Raw genomic sequence first — 23,660 nt, forward strand, 5'->3', positions numbered from 1 at the left:
AGTGCGCATTGCACACGAATCAGTAAACAATTCAAGGAACTCAGAAGGAGGTCTCTCTCAACGGTTCACATCTCAATATTGTAAGTAGCACAAAAGTTCTATCAGATAACCTACGCCTTAAAGCTCCACAAACAGTGGCGGCGCCACGAATATCAAAAACCGTAAAAGCCCCGAAGTACGATTCAGTCAAACAGTCTCACGCAACGACAGCACGTGAGGCAGGGACCACTTCCACCGTTCTCACCGACCTTTTACCCAGGTCATTAACTTTCTCCATGAATAAAAATGTGGTCTCATAAGTCCCATCACACGTAATAGCCTAGAGAAAAAAATGTTCATTGTAGAATATCTTAATGAGAAACACTAAAATATAAATTAAAACGCCAAATGCGGATTAAACTTCACGAAAAGCAAAAAAACCAGAAAGAAAACCAAGCCCGAAGTGAAAAATGATGTCACATTATATTCTTTAACTAAGTTCCAAAAAACAATACCCATAAGAATACCACCTGCAACAAAATGCTAGATAATCACTTTCTCCAAATATCAAAATCTTGAGAGACCTTTTGTAAGGTTTTCTTCTTTCAATTCTACCAAAATCCCGCTAGCAATCAACATGGAACCCTGCCATTGCGACCGAGTAGGGACCTAAAATCGATTTACACGCTCCACATGCCGCACATCAACCCACGCTCCTAGTTCCCGCGACTTCCACCAGCTTGCGCCATGTCCTCAGTCACGAGGCTCACCAAGTTCTAGACGTTCTATCCATCTATCCGATGCTTCACATATATCTGGAGCTGCAACTCGACTAGTTTGCGGAAATCGCAACCATCGGGCGTCTCCCAACCACTGGCTAACCTTCGCTTGCAGGCCTCCTTTCGTCCCCCTCGTCTCTACAACTTCGACTTGGCGTACACCTCCCCACTGTGGTAGCTGTCGTCCTTGAACTGTGTCTCCGTCACACCTGCATCAACAACATCGTCCCACCCATAATCCGTCAGCGCAGGCTCTCCGTCACCAGCTGAGACTCGGTTCAAACTACGCCACACTAATGACAACGAACCCAACATGCAGCGATTCCACAACAAAACCTCTCCCATCATCCCCCCCCCCCTCCCCAGTCAATCGCCGTGCAGCGCCGCGCCGCCCCGCGCACATCCACCGATCCCATCGCCACGTACCGTGACCCATGGCTGCGGTGGACGACACTCCTCCCGTCACCGTCTTCAGCAGCTGGTCGTAGTAATTGGCCCCGCTCCACGTCTGGTGAGCCAGCGTCTCCACGCCGTGCGTCCTCTCCTGGCGCTGGATGTCCTGCACGTACGCCAGCATCCCTCGCTGCGCGTAGTCCCGCGCGAACGTGTCCACCACCAGCGCGTTCGAGTGGAATCCCGCTAGCGTGATGAACTGCCAAACGAACCCGAGCCGCGCCAAATCCGGAATGTAGCTCTGCATCTGCTCGTCCGTCATGCCGGCCGCGTCCCAGTTGAACGACGGCGACAGGTTGTACGCCAGCATCAGCTCCGGGCACTTGGCTTTCACGCACGTCGCGAACTCCCGCGCCTCGTTCAGGTCCGGCTTCGCCGTCTCCATCCACAGCAGGTCGCAGTACGGCGCGAACGCGATCCCCCTGGCAATGCAGGCCTTGATGCCGCCGTCGAACCTGTAGTACCCCTCCCTCGTCCTGGGCAGGTCCCAGTCGAAGAACACGCCCTCCGCCACGCCCATCTTGGCCGCCAGCCTCCTGGCGTTCACAATCGACAGCCCTCCCACCTGCGACAAAAACTCCCGCACGCGCTTCGACTTCTCCCCCTCCGACAAGTTCAGCGCCCTGATGTGGTCGGCCACCACGTCCTGGAACAGCCGGATGTTGGCCTCCGCCAGCCACTTGTCCTCCACGGCCTGCAGCGCAGCGCCCGACAGTCCCGCCTCCGTGGCGTCGAGCATGGCCTGCACCAGCGGGAAGTCCTTCACGGCCGGGTTGGTGGCGCCCAAAATGAAGCAGTGGTCGCGCGGGTCAATGTTGGACTGGATCAGCGTCGCCGCGCCGGAGTCCGTCCGGGCCACCAGAATCTGCTCCACGCCCATGATGTCGAACTGCAGCCTCGCCGCCACCAGGCGGTTGATGTGCTCGGAGGTGGCCACCAGCACCTTGCCTCCCATGTGGCCGCACTTCTTCGTCACGGACGCCTGGTCCTCCATGTGAATTCCGGCCGCGCCCCTCTCCACGAACATCTTGGCCAGCTTCACGGTGGCCGTGGTGCCACCGAATCCCGTGTCGGCGTCGGCGATGATGGGCGGGAGCATGTCCACGTACGGGGTGCGCAGCCTCTGCTCCTTGGTCATGCCCAGGCGCGCCTCGCGTTGCTTGCGGTCGTGGAACTGCTGCGCCATGAACAGGTGCTCCACCTTGTTGGGCACCGTCTCCATGGGGTAGTCGGCCAGGTCAGGGCCCGGCTCGTTCGAGGTGGCCGCGGTGGAGGCGCACTGCCATCCGGAGACGTAGATGGTGTCCAGGTACTTTGCCATCTGCACGACCTGGACGGGGTCCAAGGCGCCGAAGGTGCGGGAGCAGGTGCCGTTGGCCTGGTGGGTCTTGAGGAGGCGCCACAGCTTCTTGGCCTGCTCGCTGGAGGCGTATTGCTGTGGGAGGGTGCCCCTCAGCTTGCACACCTCACGGGCGGAGTAAGGGCGCTTGGTGAGGCGCCATCTCTCGGACTGCCACCATCTCTCCACCTCGCCCACCTGAGCCTCGAACAGAGCCTCCTCGTGGTTCACGAACTGTGCGGTGTCACACGGATGTTAGTTGGAGATGGAGTTTGAATTACTATATGTGATTTTGAAAGGAAGTGTGGAAATATAATCGTGTCAATTGCAGGAATTGAGGGTAATGCTATGTAACCGGTTATTTAATGCTTCGAATTCTGTTGCTAATGTTGGTCTAGTTATGCAGAATGTCATGAAGTAGTTACCTCGACAGCGGCATTTTGGTTGTATAGAGCCATCAGGACTTCTTGCTGTACGAATCACCCACACAGATGTCCCTGTTATTGCTGTGTAGAATATCTCAATAGCTCGAGTTCTCTAAGAAACAAAACTGCAGTGTGAAAGAGCATTCATATATGAAGTCATGAAAATGTAGTTGAGAAAGGTTAGTGAATTCACTACCTTGGATCGGAGTAGTACGCTAAAATTGGAGCACTTTGTACAGGCAACTAAAGACTATGACTTTCGATCTTACTACTCCGTGAGCAAGGGTACGCAAAGTGCAGTGAGACCTTGTGACCTAGATCTGGTGTCAATCACAATCTGAGAGCATTTGGGAGGACGAGCTCCTTTTATATGGGAAGTAACATGCTATTTTTGATTATCCACGTATGAATTTCTTCATTTATTTTTAGCTGATAATTGATTTGTCATCGCTACTGTGTTTCGCTCATCCGTCAACAACTTAACAGGTGGATCAAGGACTGCGGCTGATCTGACTGGGTTTGAGAAATTTCCGAAGCAATTCGGTGGCTGAGAAATCATGAGTTTATTACCTCACGAGGTAATGTTAGCCACCGGTGAAGGTGAATAGTTTTTTTCTCTTTCGTTTGAAAAGAATAAATTTGGCTAGAATAATGTGTGAGATTCGGTGAATAGTACTTCTGGTTGAGTGTGAGATTGGGAAGTAACAGGAAGTAGACTCCTTCAAAACTAAAATAGGCTATTTTGACACAAGCAATACTTCATCTCAAATTAGGAATGACAAGTGTCTATGAACCCATACAATCTGTACAAGGTAGCTAGAGCAAAGTTATGTACACACAAGAACTTGGTGTGCATGGGTAGAATGGGAACAAGGATGAACATACTGCACGCTTCATCATGCACCCACCGTGTGCGGTCGAATAAGAATTTCCACTCCTCTTAGTACTAATTTTCAAAAAATATAAATAAGAATAGCACTTCATATTTAGTACTTCAATAATAAATAAGTCCTGCGTTTATTTTGTGTGTTAAAGTGGTAATGTTGTTTCATCATATGTGAATTCTCAAAGATAGTATCAATAACAGCATACACAGGTAGAGTGTATACAAATATATGTAAAACGTACGTATATATAGGGATGAGACGTATATAAACAAACAAGCAAGCAAGCTGAGTGAACCCCAGTAGTTTTGACAGAGACCAGTGGATGCTTTGGTTGAAAGATAGTGCTTGCAAAAATTCCTAATCTGTGTATGCTAACTTTCAGAGCTGACCACAAAAATTCATGGAAGAATTTCATTTTTCAAAAAAAGTCGAACATAAAATATGTGCTCAGAATTTACCACATACTTACCACACTTTTTGGCTTCACTGCACCACCCCTATAGCAAAGTATTTTACCACATAGAAGAGAGAAATTTCACAACAGACAGCTTGTTGACCTGGATCTAGTAACCCATGACAAATTATCATGGGAAAACCCTTGTAAGATGGAAATTGGTGAAGTGAATTCATGAGATTATTTTTTCACTTTTATTTAGTTCCATTCCTGACCAATCATATCGTTTAAGATGATTGGTTGGTTAACATTTATGGGCAATGAAATTATGAAGTGTGGGTGGCAGGTTGAGTGCACCAGTACATTAGTTGCCTTTGCCACATTGGCGCCATGTAGGAATCCTCATCCCTGAGGCAAAATTCATTGGTACATTGTGGCTTCCAACTCAGGTTGTGTGTGTAAGGAAAAAATGATGAGAAATTTGGCCCACCATGACTCACAACATCAGCAATCCATGCTGTGCACTCAACCAGCAAAGAGTTGTCTGAGCCCTACTTTGCCTAGGGGATTAGATTTGCATTGAACCAGATTAGCTTGATGCTTCACTGTGTTGGTACTGGGCTTCGTGATATAAAGACTACAAACTATATACTATGATAATAATAAAAATATTAATATTAATATGTAAATCTGCTTTAAGATTGTTGCTGATATTTCTGAAGTTAAAATTAACTTATGAAGAGAGTCTGAAGTTAAAAGATGTAATAGGAGGTAAATGTTGACAAAGTTAAGCAAATTAGTTTTGAAATATAATACTTAGCACTTATAGTTTAACTTCAGACAACATAAACAAGACTCTAAGCTTGTGAAATTTTGAAGGAAAACTTTGGCCCAAATGCACTTCAGTGTTTGCACCTCTATCAAAACCTTAAAAAACTTAATCTACAAGTCCTAATCAAAATCTTATACCTGGCATGAAACTTTAGGATTTTATGTGAATTGGGTTTCTTTTATTAGCACACAAGCAAACAAAATTTACCATCCAAAAAACTTTTGTTTGTTGCTTTAAGACTTTTTCAGTTTGTTAACACGAATGTGTATTATGCATTTTCAGGTCTTTGGGGATGGAATAGATAGTCAAGATCCATACTGCAAAGGATTCTTACCTCTGGTAAGTTGGCTCCAATTCCGGGTTAATCATACTTTCAATTCATATTTTTATTAAAAATTGTACACCTCTTGTAGTATATGTTCACACACTCTTCTGAAGATGGTATGCCTTCCATTTTCCATTCCCGATGTTGTCTGGTTCACAATTCAACAGAAGTATTTTATAACCATGTTGAAGAAAGTAAAGAAAACATATCCATTTGCGATGTACATGATTGAAACACATCGAAGTAGGTCACATTTTATCACAACAAATTGATTATTTTTACAAACGGGTGTGGTCCCGAAAAAACTCAAGATTCCCAGATAAATAATGCACGGCATAGGAAATTAAATAATAACAATAATAATTAAATAATAAAAACCACTATTGACAACAAATACATACCGTAAAATTGAATAAAAGAGGACAAAGTAATTTACCCTGTAGATAAGAACAATACATCTGAAGTCCGGCCTATCAACAAGTTTCACGATCTTCTGTACCAACCAATGAAGGGGCGCCGCATGCATCCACCGTTTTAGCTACCCGCGGAGGCGTAAATTGTGGCAACACGGCAAACTTTGAACAAGTTCAGAGCATGCACCGAATTTCGAAATTCGAAATTTATTTTGTGCCGGACACGGACGTGCGACACCGGCACTCAAACTGAAGCTCATGTAAGTCAGGCCCACACTAGAAGCTCGAGTATTAATTAAACTGAATCAGACAATCAAAGTGCACGTCATGAACAATCGACACTCGTTGCTCGGAGCTGGAAATTTGGGTCCATATGAAATTATTGCGCAAACTTTGTGAAAGGGCAAAATTGAAAGGCATGTACCAAGGGTGTTTTCCTTAAGGGCGGAAATAGTGCCAGCAGTTTCCGTAGAAGCATGACCCCAACTGGTGGTGCAGCCGACGGATTCGGCGGCAAATGACTTCACAGGTTGGCCTTGTAGGGACAATTTGTGAGTATTCACTCTCACGACTGGAATAGCCTGAACCGTCCGGGGATTGTCACCGTGGGAATCGACTTGGGTGACGAGGTTACAATCAACTTTGACACTTGGATAAGGCCAAGCGGCGGCGGTGTCCTCTTGGGAGAGATTATTAAACCCGACCTCTGCCAAGCTTGAATCATCATTTTTTCATAATCGAGTTCGTGACTTGGTTTACGAAGCCGAGTGTGGTTTCTGCTTTCGGGGTTTTGAGGTTGTGAGTTTCACAGGCGTGTCTAAGGTATTTTTTCTTGTTCTGTCGTTTGTTCAAAGGCAGTGATAATGAGCTAGACATAGATCTTTTCGTGTCGATGGCGTTGAAGATGTCTTGTGTGGGAAATTTTTCCAAACCTTCAATTGCAGACTACTTGTTAGACTGAGGAATGATATCACAGCGGTCACGCTTCCACATGTTGGGACCTTGACAACACTTTTGATACCAAAGTACAACTGCGATGACAGTAGACTTTAGTCGTTAAACTCGCTACAATTTGACGTCGCAGCACCTAAAAATCTGAGAACTTTTTTGTGGTCCTTAAGGTGGTACATGATTTGTGTGCAGGAGGAACCATGGCTCTTTACGATCAGAATGCAGCAGCTCAGGTAACTTTTGTATTTCTTGAAATTTTTGAGGGAACTGACTGTATTAGAAATAGTGATCTAGGTGTTCGAGAATGTTGTGATAGACTTGTAACTCACAAAAATCAAAACGCACGCTATCTTTAGATATGCGCGGCTTATTTATAACACTATCTAATAACTTTATGCTTGAGTGTCGTCGATCATACAGTTTGTGAACCACGAGGAGGCTCTGTTCGAGGCTCAGGTGGGCGAGGTGGAGAGATGGTGGCAGTCCGAGAGATGGCGCCTCACCAAGCGCCCTTACTCCGCCCGTGAGGTGTGCAAGCTGAGGGGCACCCTCCCACAGCAATACGCCTCCAGCGAGCAGGCCAAGAAGCTGTGGCGCCTCCTCAAGACCCACCAGGCCAACGGCACCTGCTCCCGCACCTTCGGCGCCTTGGACCCCGTCCAGGTCGTGCAGATGGCAAAGTACCTGGACACCATCTACGTCTCCGGATGGCAGTGCGCCTCCACCGCGGCCACCTCGAACGAGCCGGGCCCTGACCTGGCCGACTACCCCATGGAGACGGTGCCCAACAAGGTGGAGCACCTGTTCATGGCGCAGCAGTTCCACGACCGCAAGCAACGCGAGGCGCGCCTGGGCATGACCAAGGAGCAGAGGCTGCGCACCCCGTACGTGGACATGCTCCCGCCCATCATCGCCGACGCCGACACGGGATTCGGTGGCACCACGGCCACCGTGAAGCTGGCCAAGATGTTCGTGGAGAGGGGCGCGGCCGGAATTCACATGGAGGACCAGGCGTCCGTGACGAAGAAGTGCGGCCACATGGGAGGCAAGGTGCTGGTGGCCACCTCCGAGCACATCAACCGCCTGGTGGCGGCGAGGCTGCAGTTCGACATCATGGGCGTGGAGCAGATTCTGGTGGCCCGGACGGACTCCGGCGCGGCGACGCTGATCCAGTCCAACATTGACCCGCGCGACCACTGCTTCATTTTGGGCGCCACCAACCCGGCCGTGAAGGACTTCCCGCTGGTGCAGGCCATGCTCGACGCCACGGAGGCGGGACTGTCGGGCGCTGCGCTGCAGGCCGTGGAGGACAAGTGGCTGGCGGAGGCCAACATCCGGCTGTTCCAGGACGTGGTGGCCGACCACATCAGGGCGCTGAACTTGTCGGAGGGGGAGAAGTCGAAGCGCGTGCGGGAGTTTTTGTCGCAGGTGGGAGGGCTGTCGATTGTGAACGCCAGGAGGCTGGCGGCCAAGATGGGCGTGGCGGAGGGCGTGTTCTTCGACTGGGACCTGCCCAGGACGAGGGAGGGGTACTACAGGTTCGACGGCGGCATCAAGGCCTGCATTGCCAGGGGGATCGCGTTCGCGCCGTACTGCGACCTGCTGTGGATGGAGACGGCGAAGCCGGACCTGAACGAGGCGCGGGAGTTCGCGACGTGCGTGAAAGCCAAGTGCCCGGAGCTGATGCTGGCGTACAACCTGTCGCCGTCGTTCAACTGGGACGCGGCCGGCATGACGGACGAGCAGATGCAGAGCTACATTCCGGATTTGGCGCGGCTCGGGTTCGTTTGGCAGTTCATCACGCTAGCGGGATTCCACTCGAACGCGCTGGTGGTGGACACGTTCGCGCGGGACTACGCGCAGCGAGGGATGCTGGCGTACGTGCAGGACATCCAGCGCCAGGAGAGGACGCACGGCGTGGAGACGCTGGCTCACCAGACGTGGAGCGGGGCCAATTACTACGACCAGCTGCTGAAGACGGTGACGGGAGGAGTGTCGTCCACCGCAGCCATGGGTCACGGTACGTGGCGATGGGATCGGTGGATGTGCGCGGGGCGGCGCGGCGCTGCACGGCGATTGACTGGGGAGGGGGGGGGGATGATGGGAGAGGTTTTGTTGTGGAATCGCTGCATGTTGGGTTCGTTGTCATTAGTGTGGCGTAGTTTGAACCGAGTCTCAGCTGGTGACGGAGAGCCTGCGCTGACGGATTATGGGTGGGACGATGTTGTTGATGCAGGTGTGACGGAGACACAGTTCAAGGACGACAGCTACCACAGTGGGGAGGTGTACGCCAAGTCGAAGTTGTAGAGACGAGGGGGACGAAAGGAGGCCTGCAAGCGAAGGTTAGCCAGTGGTTGGGAGACGCCCGATGGTTGCGATTTCCGCAAACTAGTCGAGTTGCAGCTCCAGATATATGTGAAGCATCGGATAGATGGATAGAACGTCTAGAACTTGGTGAGCCTCGTGACTGAGGACATGGCGCAAGCTGGTGGAAGTCGCGGGAACTAGGAGCGTGGGTTGATGTGCGGCATGTGGAGCGTGTAAATCGATTTTAGGTCCCTACTCGGTCGCAATGGCAGGGTTCCATGTTGATTGCTAGCGGGATTTCGGTATAGTCATTGTTATACCGTATAAATTGTTTTGTTGGTACTGAGTATTTTATAATTAGTTGATTAATTAATAATTGATGTTTGTATTTCTAAACATTGTTTGAGTGCGAATTTGCATGCTTACGTTAATCTACGTTATTCGGTTGTTCATGGTTATGTTTTTTGGGTGAGTGATGTTTTACCGTATTGGATATGTTGAGGGGCAGTTGTTGAATGGTGTATATTTTTTATGCTGTTTAACATTGAAGAATTTAGGTATGGTAGATTATGCTTCATTTCATTTTTAATTAATAGATTTTAATTTGGGCATGTAATAGCAATCATTTTAAGGTTGGACGTTGGAATGTAACTAACGTAGGAGTCGGTACAGGTGGTCCTTCCGCCTGATTCTCATGCTGACGGTGTTTGAATTTTGCTGCCGTGAGGGGATTTATTATAGTATCTTTTAGTATCACCGCCACTTTTTACGGTAAAATCTGACTATTTTGTGAAGATAACGTAGAATAGGGGAAGCAGTAGATGTTTGGAGATGTATGCAATCGTAAGCTTTTGCGTAAGTCGTCTTACTGCCGAGTTAGTGTGTCGCCTCGTGATGTGGCATTGAATGGTCTTGTGTGGATGCTTAGTTTTCTGAGTTGGAAAGAATATTCAATATTTGGTAGTTGTCAGGCAATTTGGATGTTATCAGGCTTTTGAAAGTAGCTTTTGTTTTGTTTCTTTCGTTTATTTTTGAATTGTATCTTTCTTGAAGTGGGTATTCGTCATAACTATTCCCCTCGTAAACATGTGACATATAGCATGAATCGGCAAGCACAAAAAGGTTTGTTTTCGCTAGCTTTCAATAACACATTTGAAGTATGCATGATATGGCAGATTATATCTTTCGATGCGTGAGAAATTATTGCCGTTTATTGCTTTCACAATTAGTGTATTTTGAGCATCAATAGTTTGAATTGATTTTGTTACGGTAACATGTCTGTACAAATCAAGATTTTGTTGGAATTTAAGGGGGTTTTAAATCTACAAACTTTGTGCTGATTAAAGGAAAGTTAATTTCAATATCGATAGCCCTACAGAATTTTCTATTTAGCAAGATTTAGTTTTATTGTATTTTACTTGTAAGAAGTTTTTGAGGATTTTAAATATTTTAGAATTTGTAACAATAATAAAAATGTAACTACAGTTTTGGTATCAGTAGTGGTTGATGCTGTATTTGCAAATATGAGATTTAAATTGGAATATTTGGTCAGGAGAACTTAAATTAATTGATAGCACTGAAGTAAATTTCTTTTGAACTATTCCATATCTATATATATATATATATATATATATATATATATATTATAGTTAGATGTTTTTTTAGCAATGTGTTCTTTACATTATTAAATAGTTAAACATAGAGGAAAAATATAATGTGGGTCATATTATTTCTATATTTTAAAGAGTTAATACTAATATATTTTGAAGAAAATCATAATATAATAATTTGGTGTTAGTACAGTAGTTTCTGGAATAATTTTTAATATGATGTTAGAAATCTTGGTGGTGTCTTATTATGTGTATGTAAAAATAATAAGAAATGTCATTTAATATTTATTAAAAAATCTTTTTTGTCAAGTCTATTAAGATTAAAGTGGTTACTAGTACAAAATCATAGATTTAAATTTTTTTTATATAATCCCCTATTGTGCTTAATAACTTCAAATGTTTTGCATTAGCTAAAAAACCCACAAATAAGTATTAGTCAATGATTATGCAGCAATAAATGATCATTCACACAATAATGCTCAAACAAAATCCTTTATAATGAATTTATATTAATTATCTAGAAACAAGAACAAAAAATAGTGGCTATGGTGCATGTAGTAAGAAAGAGCTTAGGGTTGGATGAAGTTCTAGGTTTTGGACAAATACAAAAAAAAATATGTTGTGGAAAATTATATTTCTACTACATATCTAAATTCAACAATAAATCATTGGTTATCTTTTCAAATCTATAATCATAGTGTAACTCTCGACCATTTGCTACTATTTAAAGCTAATCAAAGTTGGTTTGTTTTTCTATTGTACTCAAAAAAAAATTAAACCATAAAGGTGACAAAATTTGTTAACAATAGGGGGGTTCAAATTTGGCACTTTTGAAAAACCCAATAATTGGGATTCAGCACTTGATATTTTGAGGATCACTTGAAATACCAAATCCAAAATATCACAATTTAAACTAATATTACCACTGATTTCAACTTTATTATCCATTGGAATGGAGTCAAAGAAGGAAGAGAATTGAGGCAAGTGAGGCAGTTTTTGATATTTCACCCACCGCTCTTTTGATATTTGGATTTTAAAATCACCCACCTGAGGTGGGTGATTTCGTGAAGTATCAAGTGATATTTCAAAATATCACTAGATAGTTTGAGATCTCATTACAGTAATCCTTAAGTCTAAATCCCCTTAATATGAAAGTTCTGAACCAAAAATCAGAATGCAACGAGCATTTGAAAAGCTTCTAAGCGTATGTGTGTCAATCCCATGACTGTCTCACGTAAGCAAAGCAGTAAGATATGGCTCCAAATTTTGGGATGAGATATTGCCAAATCCTCTAAAACACATCCTCGGTGAATATTCCTATTTGGTGCTTAGCACATTTCCACGCAGAGCTAGATTTACCCACTTGGCAACAGCGATTCCTGAATGGGTGGCTTGGAAATCCAGTGACGAATCACAACTGCCCTTAAAGATTTGTCAGATCATATCGACATCGTGTAGACTTCACTAGTATGTCCAAAACAACATGCGAAATCTGAGTGCTTTAAAACCAGAACTTATAAGGAATGCCGAATTTACTCGTTTGTCGACAAAGACAAATAAGAAATCATCTGAACAGATCCATAGACAAAATGCTCATCTGATCGCTGTATAGGAACTCAGTTAATTAAATTGAGGTTTTACAAGGTTGTGTGATATCGACAAATTATCATGCTCAGTATGATATACATTATTCATCTGCCCATCGAACGCCGTGCTTGGCTCCTAGGTAGTAGGCCCCGACTGGACCTCGACCACCGAAGGTATACATTTCCGGAGCCACCTTCAGCTCCTCAATCTCTTTCAGCAGCGGTGTAAGCAGATCCCATGTGGCTTGTAACTCGTCACTGCGGATAAAAAGATGGTTGTCGCCCGTGATCACGTCCAGGATCAAGCGCTCGTAAGAGTCTGGGATCACTTCGCCATCGTACCTGTTTCAATCATTCAACGGATCCATGAATCAATGTTTCTAAATCAAGCTGATGTGTAGTAATACTGTAGAAAATTATTGGGGAGGAATGATGAAGGTTATCTTACTTTTCTTTGTACAGGAGGTTGAGTTCGGAGGAGTCCAGCTGCGTGCCCAACCCGGGCACCTTATTGTTGATCTTCAGGAAAATTGCCTCTTCTGGCTGCACAGCGATGATGAGCTCGTTGCTGGCCATATCCATGTTCATGCCAATTTGTTCACGGTAGAGGTTTCCGGGGACGTGATGGAATTGGATGCGGATCTCCACTCTGAGGAGGGAATCCCACGTGTAAGTAAACTGTAAGAACTTACACAACTTTCTCTGCATGACAGGAGAAGGGGAGGAATAGAAGGATCGGACATATACTTGTGTTTGATGAGTCCATAGCCGGCTTTGATGAGGAAGGGAACCCCGTCCCAACGAGCATTGTCAATGTACAGGACTCCGGCGACAAATGTCGGAGTGAGGCTATTCGGATTAACTCCAGGTTCTTCCAAGTAACTACGAATTCTCGATTTTCCGTCCTTGGATACGCTGGCTTTGTATTGTCCTAAGCAGAAATCTTGCAGCGATGGCATCCGCATTGATCGTAGAACCTTGACCTGCGTAAAGAATTTTTTTTGTTGATGAAGCCAGAATATGATCACCAACAGACAGGATCGAAAACTAGTTTGCGACACAAAACTGGACTTAACAAGTGAGGGATATAAAACTTCGGCAATGATTGCTGAAAATCCATAAGAGTTTGCAAGTCAATTTGACACCATGCCAACGTTGAATGCTCTACCAGCAGCCAGGTACTGGAGTCAATGAAAAAATCAACGTAGCAGGCGAGAGCGTAGTGTGGACCTTCTCATTGCGGATGTCTTCATCGTCCAAGCTGACGGGCGGCTCCATAGCGAAGAGAGCTATCGTTTGCATTAAGTGGCTCTGTACAATGTCGCGGATGATTCCTTGCTGATCGAAATACCTGATCATTCACAAACAGATGCCATCATGTACTGCATTACTTGAGGTCGAAGATTGGGTGAAAGAGAGACATATTAAGACGCCACAAACTGCATCAAAGCTTCATAAAAACAGAACATACCCTCCTTTGCCTTCCATGCCCCAGTCTTCAGCCAGTAGCACCTGTGAACCATATGAGCAACCGCAAAGGATTAGACAATACGGAATCTCGAGATTCTAACATTCAAAGTCATTTCTTTACATGGTTGAGTACGCTTTAGGACAGAAATGTGAATCATATACTCACTTGGACACTTTTGATGTAAGTTCTAGTCCAGAGCGGTTCGAAAACCAAATTGGAGAAACGCAAAATAGTGAGATTTTCGATGAGCTCCTTTCCCAGGTGATGATCGATCCTGCAATGGAAAGAAGGTATTTCTTTACACAACATGGCATGAACCAACGAGAAAAAAAGAAAAAAAACAATCCGTAAAAAGCTAATATAATTCAGTTAAGAGACACTTGGAAAGACCAAAAATCATTAAGTTCTTTAGATCTACACTTCCGAATAAAACCTGAAACTTAGAGAAGCCAACAATAGAGACCTGTATATTTGACTTTCGTCCAGATGTTGCAAGAGACTGTCAGCCAGCTTCGCTGATGACTCGGAGTCTACGCCAAAGGGTTTCTCTACAATTAGCCGTGTCCACCCAGTTTTGCTTTCTGCATCTCTGCTCAGGCACTTGCTGACGTCTGGTACTACCTCATGGGGTACCGACAAGTAGAAGATGCGATTAGCTTCACCCATACCCTGGTGATATCAGCAAGAACCCTTTAAAATGTGAGAGTTTCCAACTTCATTAGACGCATGCTGAATTTTGTTCGACTGATTTATTTTAAAAAAAATGAGGTAATGAATTGATCAAACCTCTAGTTTCTTTAGCCGGCTGTCCAATTTTTTCATGCCATCACAAGTTGAATAGCCGCCTGACTCATAGTAGACACTCTGCAGAAATGTCTCCATGGCTTCCTCACATTTCTCACTGCAGATTGAAAGAAAACAGAGAAGCAAATCTGAGGCCAAAACTACTACCTTGCAAAACATGAGCCTCGTGCTGTAAAACTGGAAACAAAAACGATGAGCCCTACTGGAAAGTTATAATATAACTCATATGAAGTCACTGATCGCGTATGAGGTGACAAAAGGCGAAAGTACACACCCCTCATCAACTCGACAAGTCGCGCTCTCACTAAGCATATCTCGAAACTCCTCGTCCGTAAGTTCACTTCTCGAGTATCCGAAAATGGCGATTTTCTGCGCAAGGAAATATTCACACCAACTCACCCCTGCATGAGAATCTTAAAAACAAGGGGATCAATTGTATCGTATGAAGGTGGTGCAGCGTGAGAATTTCGCACAAAAAGTTTCTAATAACTTTGACGGAGCTGTTCCAAAACTGTAAAAAGTAGCAATGAGGAATTACAGCTCTTCCAGTTGAACAATTTCACTTCCGTGCTGCGATGAAATACATATACCTTGTACAAATTTCCGCTGTAGTAAAGAGCAAACAAAGCTGGAAAGATTTTGTTCCTGGCGAGGTCTCCAGTAGCGCCAAGCACAATTATACTCAAGAAGGGACTCGTGTTAGGCTCGTTCCATCCATGGTAACCGTCAGGAGACTCAAGGTTCTCCGGAACTTTGTTCCCATTCTCGGATTTCTCACTTGGTGGAGCAGTTGGCAGAGCTTGGCCATTAGCAACAGCTCCTGAAAACACAGAACTAATCACTAAACACAGAGCTTTTAAAGAGCTAGATTCGTCTCCAAAAGAAAAACGTAGAGAAAGGTTAGGTAATTTTCGAGTGAATTCATGTCAATTATTGCGTTGGGTTTATTCTCATACCTTCAGCTGTCTTTGTTTGCACACCGTGTGAATCAGTGGGAGCCGCTTCTGCTACAACCCGCAGCTTCCGTTCCAATTTTGTAGTCCTTGCGTTCTACTCGATTGAGTACACATGAACAGGTAAGGAAGCAGGTGTTATTCTAGAATCCAATGCACACATCTTTCAAAAGAAAATGTTCGTGCCAATTTCCAAGAGTTGCGGAGTAAACTCGAAGGGTTCTAGAGTACACAAAATATTTTCACTTATATATATATATATATATATATGCTTACTGAGCGACTGCGATGCTGCACATTGTGGATGAGTTTGCGGAGTCTCGAGTTGCGGCGAAATGTCGGAGAGACGCAAGGAAAGGTAGACTGGTCACAACCGTTGCAGCTCAGACGAGGGGAGAAAGAGAGGGCAGGTGCCATAGACGCAGCCATACTGCTCGCCATTGCGGAAAACACGAAGATGGGACCTAGTTCAAACTACAGAGAGTATTGCATTCGCGAGCAACTCGGAAAATGTACGATCGCACTCACAACACCGAGCGCTTATACGTGTGCGCAGAGGAAGGTTCACATCCGCCAACAATGCCCTACTTTAGTATACAATGACACTGGACAAAACGAAGCTCTGTACAAATAGCACTAAACCTCAACTTGAACAAACACAGAAATCCAAATAGACATCACCAAATCAACACAAACACTAAGCACAAAAACGTAGCAACTCGATGAAAAATCAGAAAACGCCCACTCTCCACAGCGCAGACACCACCCAAGAATTCAAAAGAAGCTCGAAGCAGCTCATCGCCGGCGCCTCCAGAGCGTTAGAAGACAGAGGTGCGGGGTGTCAGAGCCAGAGATGCGATCGATGGCGTTGAGATCGATTGGGCAACGTCTGCGGGATCGAATTGTGGGAGGAAGGATGGCATCGCAGCTGCGCTTGGGTTCAGTTTGCGTCAGAGCTGATTCGGCATAAAGCTGCTGCAAATAGCTTTATGGGGGATTGTTTGATGGGCGAAGAGACATGGGCAGTGAGTGAGTTACACAACAATTGTGCCCAGAAGATGCTTATCCGGATTTTTGTTGCTGACTGGAGCTGAATTGACTCCTCCGATGTGGGTCCGGATTCCTCGTCCAGGACGGGATTCCTCGTCGAGTTCCTCGACTGCGTCCCCGCTTTGCATCGCGACTGGCCTCATGCCTCGCTTGGTCGACCTAAGACCGTGGCTAGGGTTGTGAGGGTTTCGTTTCGGGCAGCACAAAACTGCTCTGAGTTCCTCTTCTGCGCAGATAAATATATTAGGGTCTATTTTCCATTATGTTTCCTTGAAAATCATGATTTATATTATTAATATTTAGTGCTAATACCAGAAAATATTTTCAAGTATGTGAAATTATCTTCTTTTCATTGCTCCATGGATGCACAACAGCATGAAAAACTAATTACATTTTTATATGATTGACATTGGTAAATTCAACCAAAAAATATATATATATATATATATACATACAAATATTTATTTATAAACATAAATTATTATTTTTTGTAAAATTTATAACAATCTTTGTGATTTAACTGAATTGCTAAATATCACTATTAGAATAATAAAAATAAACTTCAATTTTTTTAATTATTTATATATATATATATATATATATATATATATATATATATTATTCAATTAAAAAAAAACTTAAAGGTATCACATCTACAATGTGAAATACACTAAGATTATACAAACATAGTTTAAGACCAATGGATTTTATTTTATTATTTTATTATTAAAATTACAACTACAATATACATAGGGTATTGTAAATACCACCATAATTTTTGTTTTTGCCACATATATGCAAGTTTGGACTGCTCTTGCTATATCTTCTTTTGGCATGAGAGGAGAAATTTCTCAATAAAACCTTGATTAAATCATTTATACTACTTGAAATAGTTCTAAATTGTTTCTTTTAGATGCTAGTGGGGGAAAAAATATAAGAACTCCCAGTATTATTCTTTGAATTATTTTGCATCCAAAACCTTTTATTTTGCCGAAGAAAAAAACTACTGCAATTGTGATGTACATGTAGATTGCAATAAGAAGTCTGTATTTTCTTACACTTCATTTACTCCCATATTTCCAAATTAAATCAACTCCTTCAACATGTCTTTCAACACATTCCTAAAAGATCTAATCTTGTGTTTTCACCCTTCTAGCATTAGAATTAGTAGAAGAAATCACCAATCTAAAATCTATGATGGTTTTTGCAATAGATGGGTGCTTTCAACATACCAAAGATTGTGAAAAATAGATCTCTACCATTTTCTTGATTTGAAAAAAAAAAATAATAATTTGGATTCAGTTGAATTGATATATGAAGAGAGAAAAAATTACTCAAGATATTGAATTCCAAGACATTGGTGCTCAAAATGACTTTAGTGACATTGATAAGAATGTGGAGATAAAATTTGAATGACAAAACAAAAGAAAACACTTCTCAAATTAGTGAAAATTTGATTGCTACTCAAGCAATACAATTGAAGAGGGAAAGATCTATTTTAGTATACCATCATAATAAAAATGCCAACATTTAGTATGCAAAAAGCTTAATTAGACTAAAAACCTACCATTGAGGTTGAGAAGATGGTAAAAGACTTTAGAAGAAGAACAATATGCTTGCAACTACAACCAAAACATCACTTGATAGTCCTTCAAGCACTTATTTTCATTATCTCTCAAGATACTATGTTGGTAGTGATCTCAATCCATTCAGGCGTAATAGCTTGAAGACAATTCAACACATTATGACTAAACTCTCAATAAAAGTTCAGGTGTCAAGGACATGAATCTTGAAGAAAGAAAATCCTCAATACACTCTTTTTTCACTGAAAAGAACTAAAAAGTCACTCAAAGATGTTACAATATTGAACTAGAATAGCTATTGCCAAAAAAAAGAAAACTAGAAAGTCTTAAAACAAGACTAAGGACTAAAAATGTGTTGACAAGAGTAAAGAAGGCTTTAGTCTTGTCTCTATATATACTCTTAAGTAGGAGCTACATGGCAATGTCCTATAAGACCTCCAAAACGTATTGACTTTGCTAGTCACATGTCGTAACTTGCAAGATAAGTTATTTATGTATGCGCCACATAGTTAGCTTGTTCCACAAGCTATTATACGAAGTTAACTTGTTCCACAAGCTACCAACATGTGGTTAATTTGTTGACTAAGTTTCTATTCTACAAATACATCTAAAGTCAAAACCGCATCTATGAAGCTTCTAAATAGCTATTCTAGAAGTCTTTATGAAATTAATCTATATTTATCTACTTCTATCTAATCATATAAGTAACTAGTGATGTAAATACATATGTCCGTGATATTATCCCCCCTTCTCTTTTAAGAATGATTTCTATGAGGAGCAGTCATCATCTTTCATAAATCTTTGCAATTCTTCATCTTGATTTTGATGGATGTTTTGAATGAAAGGTCCTAACATTCTTTATTGCATTTGCAAGATTCGTTGTTGGTTCCCATGGCATTCGCTAATATCATATTCACACTAATAAACAAGATATTCCAACTAATTTTGGACTACATTGAATCTTAGACTTCTTCTACCTCAAACTCTTGATTATTATCCACTTCTATAGGAGGAGGTGGAATTTGTCTTCTTTTTGAGATATTCACTATCTTATACAACTCAAGAAGGGACATGTGAAATATAGGGTGGATCTTCATAGACTGTGATAGATGTAATCAATAAGCAACATGATTAATTTGTTCACAAATAGGAAAAGGTCCCAACCTACGATAGTCCAACTTATCATAAGAATGAGTAGTTTTGATAATGTGACAAAGTAACCATACCTTGTCACTTATATTGAATTGTGGTTGTTCTTTGAATTAGTCATCTGCATTGGATTTTTTTCATTCTTGAGCTTCCTTTAATTGTATCTTCATTGTTACATGTAGCTGTAACAAACGGTTTGTTATATCTTCCGCCGCAGGATTATCAACTTTTGAAAAGTCAAAAGTATCAAGTCATGGATGATAACCACAATTGACAAAGAAAGATATTTGTTGAGTAGAAGAATGTACTAAATTATTGTATGCAAACTCAGCCAATTGCAAAAGAGTTGTCTAATCATCTTAATGATAATTGATAGTATACTACAAATACTGTTCCATAACTTGATTCACTTGTTCCATTTCTCCATCAATTTGAGGATGAAAAGTCAAAGAGAGATTTATATCCATTTTTAAAAACTTAAATAAGATTCTTCAAAATCTTGATATAAATTGAGTCCTCCTATTTGATATAATATCCTTTGGCAATCCATGATAGCAATAGATATTGTCAATCAAAAGCTTGGCTATTTCTTTACCTGAAATAGATTTTGTACATAGTACAAAATATACCATTTTGGTGAAGCGATCTACAATTATGAATATAGAGTCATATGAATTTGAACTTGGAAGATCTCTAATAAAATCTATAGAAATGGAAGACCATGATTGTTTAAGTATAAGCAATGGTTGAAGAAGTCCACAGGATCAATGAGAAGGAGTTTTTGATCTTGAACAAATATCACATGACTAGACAAAATCTTTTACCGCCTTTCATATTTGCAACCACAAAAAATCTCTTTATATTAGTTTTAAAGTCTTATTTTATCCAAAATATCCGGCTGTTGAAAAATCATGATGAGCTTAAAAGACACATAATCGTGCTTCACCTTCTGGAATATATAAGCAATCTTCAAAATATAGTAGGTTGTTCTTGAATTCAAACTTTGAAGTGTCATAGGATTTAGAAGAAGTATTTTTGATATCATGAACAAGAAGATTAAAGGACATACTTGATTGAATTTGCTTGATAAAGGTTGAATCATAGTTAATGTTGATTTTATTTTTCAAAGATGAAAATGCTCGGGCTTCAAGAAAATTATACTTTATTGATCAAAAGATGCATCTCCTTCTTTTAGTACAAAATAAGAACATCTAGAAAGGGCGTCTAATAGACCTTGTTGTTTTTTGGGTCGATAAGTAATCTTGAAATTGAATTTGGATAAAGACATGTTCAAACGGACTTAACAATGATTCAAAACACATGCTAACATGAACTATTCAAGGTTCTTATGATTTGTATACACAATGATTGGACTTGAGGCACCTTCTAAATAATGATGTCATTCTTGAAATGAATGATCTCATAATTAATCTCGGTTGTTAAAATATTTTTGGAATGAAAAGCTACTAGATGGACTTTGTAATTTGTTCCCATTTGTGACAACATGGCACTCATAGCAAAGTCTAGCAAATCTATTTCCATAAAAAATATCTTTGAAAAGTCAATGCAATATAAGATTGGTGCAAAAATAAACTTCTTCTTTAAAACATCAAATGATGCTTCAGCTTCTTTATTCTACTTAAGTTTCTCTTTACAAGTCAAACATATAAGTGGAGTTGCAACTTGAAAAAAAGTTCTTGATGAAGATTCGGTAATAATTAGCAAAGTCCAAAAAGCATTGCATATCTCATACTGTCTTTGAAATCTTCTAATCTATAATAATTTGGACCTTCTTGAAATCCATCATAAGGCTTTTGTTGGAAATTATGTACTCTAAAAAGTCAACTTGAGTAATATAGAATACACACTTTTCCAACTTAGCATATAATCCTGTATCTCTAAGTTTCTGTAATATTCGACGAATAAGAAGTTTATATTCTTCTGTGTTCTTAGGATAGATTAGAATGTCATTTAAATAGCAAACAATAAAATTATCCAGAAATTCATAAAAAATATCATTCATAAGATGTTGAAAAGTAGTCGGTACATTTGTGAGTCCAAAAGATATGATATTATATTCAAAATATCCATATGTAATTTAAAAAGTAGTCTTCTATTCATATCCTTCTTTGATATGAACTAAGTTGTATGCTCCTTATAGATCTATTTTTGTATAGACCTTTGCTTGATTGAATTGGTCAAGAAGTCATGAAATCAAAGATAAAAGATACCTATTTTTGATAGTGATCTTATTGAATCTTCAATAATCCATGCACATTTGCAAAGATCTATCTTTCTTCTTTACAAATAAGATAGAAGCCCTGGTTGGAGATTTAGAATAGCATATGAAGTTCTTTGTCGAGTTTTCATCAATGTACTCTTTTAATGTAGCCAACTCATTTTGCAATAAGCTATAGATTGATCCAAATAGTGGTTGAGTTCTTTCTTATAAATTAATTGAACAATCATAAGATCAATGCTCTAGAAGAATATTTACATTCTTCTTTTTAAAAATATCTTTGAATTCTTAATATTAGCTAAAAATACTACTTGATATTTTTCTACCATTAAAAATAAACGTAGCATATATAGCAAATGATGATCTTTCTTTTGTAACATGTATGAAAGCTCTCACATCTATCAATAAAGGTTTAGACGCATTAGACTCATGTATTTCTACTTCACTACTACGATCTTCAATTATACTAGTAGAAAAGTTAAGGTTACGAGAAATCCAATCTATTTGAAGGTTATATTTTTTTAGTCACAATAATCCTAAAATAACTAGATTAGAGAGAGTTCTTATTATATTAAATACTACTATATTATTATGATCTTTAATTACTATATCTTAAGGAGCAGTCTCATAGATAACATTTCTAGAAGACAACAAACAATCATCTATGACTTCTACATATACGGATTTAGTTTTCTTGACTAAAAATATTTTTTGATTTTTGACAAAATCTTTGTTTATAAAATAAGCTAAGGCTCTTGAATCTAATAAGGCAAAGACTTTGTGATTTTTAGGAATAAACATACATTTATTATAAAATGAGATGAAGGATTTGAAGAGAGAATGGGATCTTTATTAGGTGTTATACATGGTTCTAACCACATAGTCCCTATTATAATTGAAGAAACTTGCTTTCAAAGATATTATCTTCTTTGATAATTAAGCTCTTTATTTTGTAATTGTGTTGCTTCTTTGGATAATATTGAGGAGTGTATTTAGCTTCTCTACCATATAAATACAAACCTTCTTAGCAACATGAAGTCTTTTCCTGCTCCATGAGAGGTTTAAAACGTATTGTATCAATTTACATTAGTTCCAGCTTTGGTGAATATGTTTCAAAAAACTTGAGAGCTACTGCCATTACTTGACTTGTTCTCCTTCAACCAAGTCTTTATTCTTTACTCCTTTCAAATAATCGATTGTCACATGTAATGGCTTAAGCAATAAATCATTTTAAAGATTTTTCTTTTGATATTATTAATAACAAGTCTTTGACACTATCTTTTAATCTATATTGAAATTTTTTGATAAGTGCTTTGTCATTCCAATCCATATCACAAGCAAGGTTTTGGAATTCAACAACATATGTGGTGGCTAATCATGATCCTTGTTGTAAAGATAAGAGTTTGTTCTCTATTACTCATTCTTGATCACTTTCTCCGAATATAGGGGTAAATACTTATAAGAATGAATTTAAATCATAAAAAAGTTTTGAATCTTTTTCCATCAAAAGTGCAAACCAAAAAAGAGCACTTCGAGATAAAAGTGCACCTATGAAGCTGACTTGAGTAAATCCATCTACATATTCAAAAGGTTGTAATCTTAAGTAGAGATTAACTTGTTGTAAAAACCCTCAAAATTTTGATCTTATTCCATCAAACTTCTCGGGCATACTAATTCTTGTCTCTCTTAAGTATTTAAAAGTAAGACCTCCTAAATTTGGTTGTGAGGTTGATTGACTTATTTCCCTCAACTGCACAACTTATTGATATAGACTTTGAACTTCTTCCATAGGTATAGAAGTAGTACTCATATGGTTGATATTGGTGATGCATGAAATTTCCACCCTAAGAGTGTTAAGAAGCTCGTGAAGATCTGTAGAATAGGCAAATAAACTTTGTGGTAAGTTATTAGTTGGTTATTAATAATCTTGAGAATTAGACTGATGGTTAGGTAGTTTAGTTGGTAAGAGTAGGTTGTTAGTGGAATAAATGGTTAAGAATTCAAAGGGTCATAACCTTTGGAATCTACTAGCCGACAGTCCATCTTTTTGGTAGGATAAAGAGGTTGAAGAAAGAGAGATTAGAGCCAGACAATGAGAGTCGTAAGCTAAGAATCTAAACTGTGATAGTCG

At 40.8% G+C, this 23,660-nt stretch overlaps 3 protein-coding genes across 3 annotated transcripts; 1 reads left to right on the plus strand and 2 right to left on the minus strand.

Annotated features, from left to right (window-relative positions):
• Nucleotides 1-443: 443 nt before the first annotated feature.
• LOC112284910 (isocitrate lyase) lies at nucleotides 444-3,306 on the minus strand. Its single transcript, XM_024525273.3, has 4 exons — nucleotides 3,172-3,306; nucleotides 2,976-3,020; nucleotides 1,185-2,784; nucleotides 444-967 (listed from the first exon to the last, which is right to left on the minus strand). Exons 2-4 carry the CDS (start codon nucleotides 3,006-3,008, stop codon nucleotides 897-899), a joined length of 1,704 nt encoding a protein of 567 aa, XP_024381041.1. The 5' UTR covers nucleotides 3,009-3,020; nucleotides 3,172-3,306; the 3' UTR covers nucleotides 444-896.
• Nucleotides 3,307-6,507: 3,201 nt separating this feature from the next.
• On the plus strand, nucleotides 6,508-9,480 carry LOC112284299 (isocitrate lyase). Its single transcript, XM_024523993.3, has 4 exons — nucleotides 6,508-6,648; nucleotides 6,970-7,010; nucleotides 7,198-8,797; nucleotides 9,014-9,480. The coding sequence occupies exons 2-4, from the start codon at nucleotides 6,978-6,980 to the stop codon at nucleotides 9,082-9,084; spliced, it is 1,704 nt and encodes a 567-aa protein (XP_024379761.1). The 5' UTR covers nucleotides 6,508-6,648; nucleotides 6,970-6,977; the 3' UTR covers nucleotides 9,085-9,480.
• Nucleotides 9,481-12,295: 2,815 nt separating this feature from the next.
• LOC112285040 (glucose-6-phosphate 1-dehydrogenase, chloroplastic) lies at nucleotides 12,296-16,458 on the minus strand. Its single transcript, XM_024525509.3, has 12 exons — nucleotides 15,785-16,458; nucleotides 15,512-15,605; nucleotides 15,146-15,375; nucleotides 14,830-14,924; nucleotides 14,538-14,652; nucleotides 14,215-14,420; nucleotides 13,917-14,025; nucleotides 13,752-13,792; nucleotides 13,511-13,631; nucleotides 13,028-13,263; nucleotides 12,729-12,929; nucleotides 12,296-12,622 (listed from the first exon to the last, which is right to left on the minus strand). The coding sequence occupies exons 1-12, from the start codon at nucleotides 15,947-15,949 to the stop codon at nucleotides 12,382-12,384; spliced, it is 1,854 nt and encodes a 617-aa protein (XP_024381277.1). The 5' UTR covers nucleotides 15,950-16,458; the 3' UTR covers nucleotides 12,296-12,381.
• Nucleotides 16,459-23,660: the final 7,202 nt, after the last annotated feature.

The sequence above is a fragment of the Physcomitrium patens genome, chromosome 7 (genome assembly GCF_059467195.1).
Source record: "Physcomitrium patens ecotype Gransden chromosome 7, ASM5946719v1, whole genome shotgun sequence".
NCBI classification, from domain to species: domain Eukaryota; kingdom Viridiplantae; phylum Streptophyta; class Bryopsida; order Funariales; family Funariaceae; genus Physcomitrium; species Physcomitrium patens.